Genomic DNA, 9,370 nt, shown 5'->3' with positions numbered 1-9,370 from the left:
CCCCCCCCCCCCCAGATCAAATTTTTATTTAGTTTAAATATAAAATAAATTAAAATAGTTTTAAGCTCCTAATCAATTAGGAAATGAGCATCTTTTTCTTCAACAAAGGTGAAAAAAAGGGACCATTACTCAAAGGGTATAAACTCCAAAAGGAGTAAAAAAAAGGAAAAGAAAAAGTTTGTGACTGAAACTCATCCTCCATAACCTTCGATAAACTCTATATGAGAGTGCTCATCTCATGACCACTTCAATTTTCAAATGCAAGTTTCAAAAGTTATCCATTTTTCATTGCAAAACTTTTGTGTTACCGCTCTTCTACTTAAAACAATGCCTTATTGCTCATAAAAGGACCGATGACCACCAAACCGTGAAGATACTTTTCTAATGTTTCCTTAACATCCTTCCATTTATAATGAGCAAACTGTTGGGAATCCAAAAATCAATCACTAAAATTTGTAAAGACTACTTTTCCTTTCTTTCTAATCCAAACTTCAAAATCTTTTATTTTTGATCTAATGACGTTGAGTTGAAAGATCTAGAGACATAGAATAAGGTGAAAATCCAACAAAAACGATTCATCTTCTTACTTAACCGAAAGATCTCAAACTCACTCAGCATGTCTAAAGAAGTGAGATGTTAATGGATACTGCATAATGTCAACTAAATTTCCTCAAACCAAGAAGTTGCTTGTGATAAACAACAATGGAGAAAAGGCTAGAACCATATATATTTTTTTTTTTCAATCTTGAAAAGATCCAAGCCAAAAGGATTGATGAAAAAGAAATCCTTTCAGACACTACAGCTACTAAAATGCCTCGTATTCTACAAGATCCTCAAATAAAACTAGAATTTTCATTCATAAGAAGGCTAAAATGGATGAACCCTAAGATGGATGAAGGCTAAGAATGGATGAATGCTAGGTTCGGAGAAGAGAAGGAGAAGGGAGAGAGCAAACCTTTGCATGTTTGAACATTTCCTTTTCGATCATTCGTTAGATCCAAACAAAATAAGAAACACATAAATGATACAAGTATTTTTACCTTAAAAAACAATTGAAGCTGCAGGAAGGAATCTAACTTAAGAGTATGGATAGTAAGAAATCCATATGATACAACAAGGAAACGGGATATAACAAGTTGAGCAACATCGGTCAAGACATGTGAAAGAACAAATCAAAGAACATGAAACTAAAACAGACAGATGAACCAAAGAAAAACTCTACATGAAGTAAGCGATGTAGTTTCTTTCAAGGAAAGAAGGAAGATAATATGCTGGTTAATACTCAAGTGAGAGATTACGATCAAGTCAAACTGTCAAGAAAACAATTAATTTAGGACTATTGAAGTATAAAGCAAAGAACAAGACTACAGGGATCTTAGTAGGCGCATTACTCTTTGAATAAAAAACGTTGTTCTAAATAACAAAACACGAAGAGAAATCAAATAGTAGTATACAAGGCCTATAAAAAGAAATGAGGGTGCTCCTACATGCCGAGAAATACATGATTATTCTTTAATGTAGGATTATACCCACTAAAGCCAACAATTGTGATCATTTTAATAACAGGATAATGAAATGTCTAACACGTTAAAAATATATATCATTTTGTAGCACAAAAGTCAACATTTGAAAAGGAATTAAGATTCATATAGTTATAATATAATATATTAACAAACATATACTTCACGTGCTAATTTACTAGTAGAAGAAGAGAGAGATCTTCACCTCAATAGCATCGACAGTGAGGAGCAACACAATTATTTTTTCAGTGAACCTCTGGCGCTCCTCTGCATCCCGAGCTAGCCGTTGACAGTAAGCAAAGTTATTGAAGGATTCTCTGATCTCCTTCAACTTTGTCTTGGCAATTGACAGATCTCTAAGAGCACGGAGAACCTTTGACCTGTGAATTAAGTATTCTCTGAAACTTAACTGAATGATAAGAGCTGCTTCTTGAGGAGACAACTCCTTCTTCTTACCCTTCTTATTCTCCACAACTCTAGTTCTCTTCGCAAATGCCTTGCACCACAAAAATACATTTCATAAGTTCCCTATATATTTACTGTAACAGTAAAACTTGACAATATAATTCTGCAATTGAAAAACTAACTGAGACATCCCTAAATGATGTATATAAGTTTCTTCGCAAGTTCTAAGTATTGCTCATTATTTGCTATTCACATGATGCATGAAAAGGAAACAAAAGTAGCCTCCCCAACCCAAATACCTTCACGCACTTAGAAGACACTCAACCCTTCCTAACGCTCATAAAACACACAACCCAACTTCCCTCCCCTACCCCTTCCCCTTCCCCTTCCCCACAATAACTTCCAGGTATTTTACTAAATATATGCACTTCACGTTGAGGATTGTTGGGAGGGAGTCCCACATTGATTAACTTAAGGAATAATCCTGAGTTTATAAGTAAGGAATACATCTCCATTGGTTGAGGTCTTTTGGGGAAACCCAAAACAAAGCCACGAGAGATTATGCTCAAAGTGGACAATATCATACCATTGTGGAGAGTCGTGATTTCTAACATGGTATCAGAGTCATGCCCTTAACTTAGCCATGTCAATAGAATTCTCAAATGTCGAATAAAGAAGTTGTGAGTCTCGAAGGTGTAGTCAAAAGTGACTCAAGTGTCGAACAAAGGGTGTCCTTTGTTCGAGGACTCCGGAGAGAGGAGTCGAGTCTCGATTAAGGGAAGACTGTTCGACGGTTGAGAGGGAGTCCCATATTGGCTAATTTAAGGAATGATCATGAGTTTATAAGTAAGGAATACATCTCCATCGGTTGAGACTTTTTGGGGAAGCCCAAAACAAAGCCGCAAGAGCTTATGTTCAAAGTGGACAATATCATACCATTGTGGAAACTCGTTATTCCTAACACTTCGCTGCAACATTTTCAATGAATCCCTTTAGTAGTCAATAGTATTTGCTCCTTGACATATGTTTTCAATCTTGTTCATATAAGAACTACCCATTCCAATGGAGAAAAACAAAAAAGAAAGAGAAACAACGATAAAATTCTACGAATACCACCAGATTTTGGAACTATTATGAAAAACTTATCAATTAATGTCGATACCTGTCTTAAGACAACAGCTCCTTGGTCATCAATGTCGTCAATCTCAACCACACGCGTCTCATTCCCGACTTTCTTCCCCTTCTTTTTCTTCTCATCCTTCTTTTCAGTACTCTCGTTTCCATTTCCAGTTGAAACCTCCACAGTGTACTTCCTGATTGGATCTCTCTCGTTCTTCCCTTTAATCTCAGCACTCCACTTGTAGTTCTGCAAAACGCCACCATTGTTGCCCTCCTTGATCTTCTTCCCATCTTTGATCTCAGCTACCAGCTTATACTTCCGATCGACGCCATTCTTCTCCACTCCTTTGATTTCCTTCGTAAACGAGTACTTCCGATCACCATAGCCGCTAACCCTCGCTCTACTCAACCGATCAAACCGCGCCTCGAGCTCACTAACTCGATCGCTCAACTTCTGCAACAAAACCTCATCTCTCGATCTCTCAACTCTCCGAATCCGCCGGTAAGACGAAATCAACGGCGCCTCATCAATCCGAACTGTTGAAATATCATCACTAGCCCAATAGAGTCAAGCCCAATAATTGTACTAGCCCAATAGAGTCAAGCCTAATTGTACGAGCCCAGTATATTTATTTTAGTAGAGATTTTAGGAGAAAGAGATGTAGATATTTTAGGAGAAAGATTCAATTTGTTAGGTCTAGATTCAAATCGGTTAGGTCTAGATTTAGATTGGTTAAATATAGATTGTTTACTCTTAGTATAAATACCCCCACCCTACCTAGGTTATTCATCCAAGAAATCTAAAAACAATAAAAAGCAGAAGTATTCTACAGAGTGTCTTGTATTCTCTTCTCGATTGGTCTTAATAAAGAGAGCGAGTGTTTCCCACAGTGAGTTGTGTTCAACATTTGGTATCAGAGCGAGGTTAGTGTAGGTTATCTGATCTCTTGGAATCCTTAGTATGCTCTGTGGTTGCAGCTCTGCCTGATCTTCCACATCAGAAACGATTTCTTGAGATTAGTGGTGAGTGAGTTTCTTTTGTGTCGTGAGAAGTCTGTGACTCTGCAAGTCTTGTGTCAAAAGAACTTGTTTGGTATTACTGAGGTATGGCCAACACGATGAGTGATTTCCAAATCGTTGGAGGAATTAAGAAACTCAACAACAACAACTACAACACGTGGGCAACATGCATGATGTCCTATTTACAAGGACAGGATCTTTGGGAGATCGTTGGCGGGTGTGAAACTACGCCGCCAGAGGAGGATTCTAACGACGCCTTGCGCAAATGGAGAATCAAAGCAGGCAAAGCAATGTTTGCCTTGAAGACCACCATCGGAGAAGAGATGTTAGAACATATTTGGGATGACAAGACACCGAAAGAAGCATGGGACACATTCGTGATGTTGTTCTCAAAGAAGAATGATACGAGACTACAACTTCTGGAGAATGAGTTGTTGTCAATTTCACAACGTGATATGACGATTGCTCAGTACTTCCACAAGGTCAAATCGATCTGTCGGGAGATTACTGAACTAGACCCAAAGTCCGCCATTGTAGAATCTCGAATGAAGAGGATTATAATCCACGGATTGCGACCAGAATATCGAAGCTTCATTGCTGCTGTACAAGGATGGCCCACTCAACCATCACTGGTAGAGTTCGAAAATTTGTTAGCCAGCCAAGAAGCCATGGCTAAACAAATGGGAGGCTTCACGTTGAAGGGTGAAGAAGCACTCTACACGAGTGAAAGTCAGAGCAATAATAGGCCGTCTACCAGACGTGGATACAATGGTGACAAAAGAAGAAGCCACCAAGGGATTGCACAACCTGAGAGAGCTCAGAAGAACGACAACAAGAGTTTTCAAAGAACGAGATTTGGTGGTATTTGCTATAACTGCGGGAAAAAGGGCCATATGTCTAGAGATTGTTGGTCCAGGAAAAAGACCATTGAAAACAATGTGGCAATATCCAAAAAGAAGATAGAAGATGAATGGGATGCAGAGGTACTATGTCCCATAGAAGAAGACGAGCTAGCACTCATGGCGACAATGGAAGACCATATCAACTATGAGAATGACTGGATCGTTGATTCAGGATGTTCAAATCACATGACTGGCGATCAGAGAAAATTGCAAGACAAGAAAGAGTACAAAGGAAGTCGTATGGTACGTACAGCAAATAACACACAGTTATCAATTGCTCAAATCGGCAATACGACAATCATGCCTGGCAATAAGTCTGATACAGTGTCGCTACATAATGTTTATCATGTACCGGGTATAAAGAAGAACTTGTTGTCAGTGTCACAACTAACAACATCAGGAAGCTATGTCTTGTTTGGGCCAGAAGATGTAAAAGTTTATCAAGATGTTAAGATAATAGGAAAGCCGACGATAGAAGGACGAAGAGTGGAGTCTGTCTACGTTCTATCTGCAGAGTCTGCCTATGTTGACAAGACCCGAAAGAATGAGACGACAGATCTATGGCATGCAAGATTGGGACATATTAGCTACCATAAGTTGAAGCTGATTATGGAGAAATCTATGCTCAAAGGTCTACCACAACTGGAAGTCAAAACAGACGTTGTCTGCGCTGGATGTCAGTATGGTAAAGCTCATCAATTACCATACAAAGAGTCAAGTTTCAAAGCAAAGAAACCATTAGAGTTAGTTCACTCTGATTTGTTCGGCCCAGTCAAACAAGCATCGATCAGCGGAATGCGGTATATGGTGACATTTATTGACGACTACTCAAGATATGTGTGGATTTTCTTTATGAAAGAAAAGTCTGACACGTTCTCAAAGTTTCAAGAATTCAAGATGATGGTCGAAGGAGAAGTAGGAGCGAAGATTCGTTGTCTACGTTCAGACAATGGCGGAGAATACACGTCAGATGAGTTCGATCAATATTTACACGAGTGTGGGATACGACGTCAATTTACATGTGCCAACACGCCACAACAAAATGGTGTAGCAGAAAGAAAGAATCGACACCTTGCAGAAACCTGTCGAAGCATGTTACACGCAAAGAACGTTCCAGGAAGATTTTGGGCTGAAGCTATGCGAACTGCTGCCCATGTGATCAACAAGCTTCCTCAACCAAAGCTAGGGTTCGTCTCACCATTTGAGATACTATGGGATATGAAACCTACAATTAGTTACTTCCGAGTATTTGGCTGTGTTTGCTATGTATTTGTGCCTGACCATCTACGTAGCAAGTTTGACAAGAAAGCAGTCAAGTGTGTATTTGTTGGATACGACAATCAAAGAAAAGGATGGAGGTGCTGTGATCCAACAAGTGGAAAATACTATACATCAAGAGATGTAGTTTTTGATGAAGCATCTACATGGTGGTCCTCGGAGAAGAAAGTCTTATCAGATTCAAACATTGAAGAAATTCTACAACAGAAGCTGGGGGAGCAAACTACACAAATTCAATCAAATTTCGATGCATCTGAAAATCCAAGCGACATTGATATTGACAAGCAGGAGGTGACTCAATCAAGCGAATCTGATAAAAATGAAACAACACATCAACAACTTAGGCGATCAAATAGAATCCGAAGGCCAAATCCTAAGTATGCAAATGCAGCTATTGTAGAAGATAGAGTTTACGAACCAGAGACATATGAAGAAGCATCACAAAACTCGGTTTGGCAGAAAGCGATGGAGGAAGAAATTATAGCCTTGGAGCATAATCAAACTTGGGAACTAGTGCCAAGACTAGGAGATATCAAACCCGTCTCTTGCAAGTGGGTCTATAAAATAAAGCGTCGACCGGATGGATCAATCGAGAGATACAAGGCTCGACTCGTGGCTCGAGGATTTTCTCAACAATATGGACTAGATTATGATGAAACATTCAGTCCAGTGGCAAAGATTACTACCGTACGAGTTCTGCTAGCACTCGCAGCAAGTAAAGATTGGAAACTGTGGCAAATGGATGTGAAGAATGCCTTCTTGCACGGAGAGCTAGACAGGGAGATTTATATGAACCAACCAAAGGGATTTGAGAGTGCAGCTAATCCTAATTATGTATGCAAGCTTAGAAAAGCTCTTTATGGACTGAAACAAGCACCGAGAGCTTGGTATGGTAAGATTGCTGAATTTCTTACCCAAAGTGGTTATTCAGTTGCGCATGCAGACTCAAGCCTATTCATCAAAGAAAGAGAAGGAAATTTGACAATTGTGTTGGTCTACGTGGACGATTTGATTATCACCGGGGACGATGAAAGAGAAATTTATCAAACAAGAGAAAATTTATCAATACGCTTTCAGATGAAAGAGCTAGGAGAGCTTAAACACTTCTTAGGCCTAGAAGTTGATCGCACAGATGAAGGACTGTTTCTCTGCCAACAAAAGTATACCAGAGACATGCTTCAGAAGTTCAACATGTTAGAGTGCAAGCAAGTTTCAACACCGATGGAGATAAATGCCAAGATTTGTGCACATGAAGGCAAAGAGTTGAACGATGAAACAACGTACCGACAACTAGTAGGTAGTCTTATCTACCTAACTTTAACTCGACCTGATATCTCGTATGCAGTTGGGGTTATGAGTCGATACATGCAAAGTCCAAAGAAGCCTCATCTGGATGCAGCTCGACGGATCTTGAGATATATCAAAGGTACAATCGACTATGGTCTTTTGTACAAAAGAAGCAAAGACTGCAAGCTAGTTGGATACTGTGATGCTGACTATGCAGGAGACCACGATACTCGGAGGTCAACCACTGGGTATGTGTTCAAGTTTGGTTCGGGAACAATTTCTTGGTGTAGCAAGAGACAACCAACAGTATCATTATCAACTACAGAAGCAGAGTATAGAGCAGCGGCTGGAGCAGCCCAGGAAAGTACATGGCTAAAACTCTTGATGGAAGATTTGCACCAGAAAATTGACTATCCAATATCACTTCTTTGCGACAACCAATCTGCGATTCGCCTTGCAGAAAATCCAGTGTTTCATGCTAGAACAAAGCATGTGGAGGTGCACTACCATTTCATTAGAGAGAAGGTCCTAAAGGAAGAAATTGAGATGCAGCAGATCAAGACAGATGACCAAGTGGCAGACTTGTTTACAAAAGGGTTGAATACTAGCAAACATGAGAGCTTTCGCTGTCAGCTCAACATGATGCAGCGAATGAGGACTAGTGCTGAGGGGGAGTGTTGAAATATCATCACTAGCCCAATAGAGTCAAGCCCAATAATTGTACTAGCCCAATAGAGTCAAGCCTAATTGTACGAGCCCAGTATATTTATTTTAGTAGAGATTTTAGGAGAAAGAGATGTAGATATTTTAGGAGAAAGATTCAATTTGTTAGGTCTAGATTCAAATCGGTTAGGTCTAGATTTAGATTGGTTAAATATAGATTGTTTACTCTTAGTATAAATACCCCCACCCTACCTAGGTTATTCATCCAAGAAATCTAAAAACAATAAAAAGCAGAAGTATTCTACAGAGTGTCTTGTATTCTCTTCTCGATTGGTCTTAATAAAGAGAGCGAGTGTTTCCCACAGTGAGTTGTGTTCAACACGAACCAGATCGGCGAAGGAATCGAAGACATCAAACGCGGAAGGTCGAACACGCCGATGGCTCAACAAGTCGAAGGCGAAATCGAAGTCATCCACTTCTTCAACAAAGGAATGGAAGGGGAATGAGGGAGGTTTGGGGAGGACAATGGAGGTCTCAGCCTCGGTGAGTAGACGAGAAGGGCAGTGAGAGTAGTAGCGGTCAATCAGCTCGAATCTGCTGAATCTGCTCATGGTTTCAATGGGTCAGAAGAATCGGTGAGAGCTGAGGAAGCTGAATGGAAGAGAAAGTGAAGCGGAAGGGAAACGCCTCTGAAAGTTAAGCACGACGGCGCGTTGCTTTCGGTGGAGAGTCTGAAATGGTGGGCTTCAACTCAGGCGCAGAAAGAACAAGACAACGGTTTGAAAGGATCGAGGGAGGGAGAGAAATTCGTAAATGTCAGTTGAATGTAAGCACTTTTTGGTAATTTCAGTAATCTCGATAAATATTTGCTATTAAATTAATAGTTTAGTAAAAGTAGCATATACCTTATATTCCATTAAAATAATTAATACTTTATTTTAAAAATATCTTTAAATTAAAAAAAAATTAATTAATACTCTTCCATTTTTTTTAATTTCAAAACTCTTTATTATATTTAAGAAATATTATGAATTTTTTATTTTAAAAAATTATTATTATCTCCAAAATTTTTAATTATGAGTATTTTTGAAATAATAATATATTTTAAATTTTTTTAATTTAAATGTGTTTTGAAGCTTTTTTTTTTTTATAAAAAATTAAAAAAAAATTTAAATA

The 9,370-nt window shown here is 38.9% G+C and overlaps 1 protein-coding gene across 1 annotated transcript in view; it reads right to left on the bottom strand.

Annotated features, from left to right (window-relative positions):
* The window catches only part of LOC111467047 (BAG family molecular chaperone regulator 7-like), an 11,463-nt gene extending 2,462 nt beyond the window's left edge, over window positions 1-9,001 (bottom strand). The window contains exons 1-3 of the mRNA XM_023111829.1: window positions 8,580-9,001; window positions 3,088-3,581; window positions 1,726-2,016 (exon numbers count right to left, since the gene is read on the bottom strand). Coding sequence (XP_022967597.1) covers window positions 1,726-2,016; window positions 3,088-3,581; window positions 8,580-8,805 — 1,011 coding nt within the window. The 5' untranslated portion in view covers window positions 8,806-9,001. The remainder of the gene's footprint in view (window positions 1-1,725; window positions 2,017-3,087; window positions 3,582-8,579) is intronic.
* Between the last annotated feature and the right edge of the window lie 369 nt (window positions 9,002-9,370).

This window comes from Cucurbita maxima, unplaced genomic scaffold, assembly GCF_002738345.1.
Source record: "Cucurbita maxima cultivar Rimu unplaced genomic scaffold, Cmax_1.0 Cma_Scf00032, whole genome shotgun sequence".
NCBI classification, from domain to species: Eukaryota; Viridiplantae; Streptophyta; class Magnoliopsida; order Cucurbitales; family Cucurbitaceae; genus Cucurbita; species Cucurbita maxima.
Note: the sequence above shows the minus strand (reverse complement) of the source record. Positions and strands in the feature narration are given on the sequence as shown.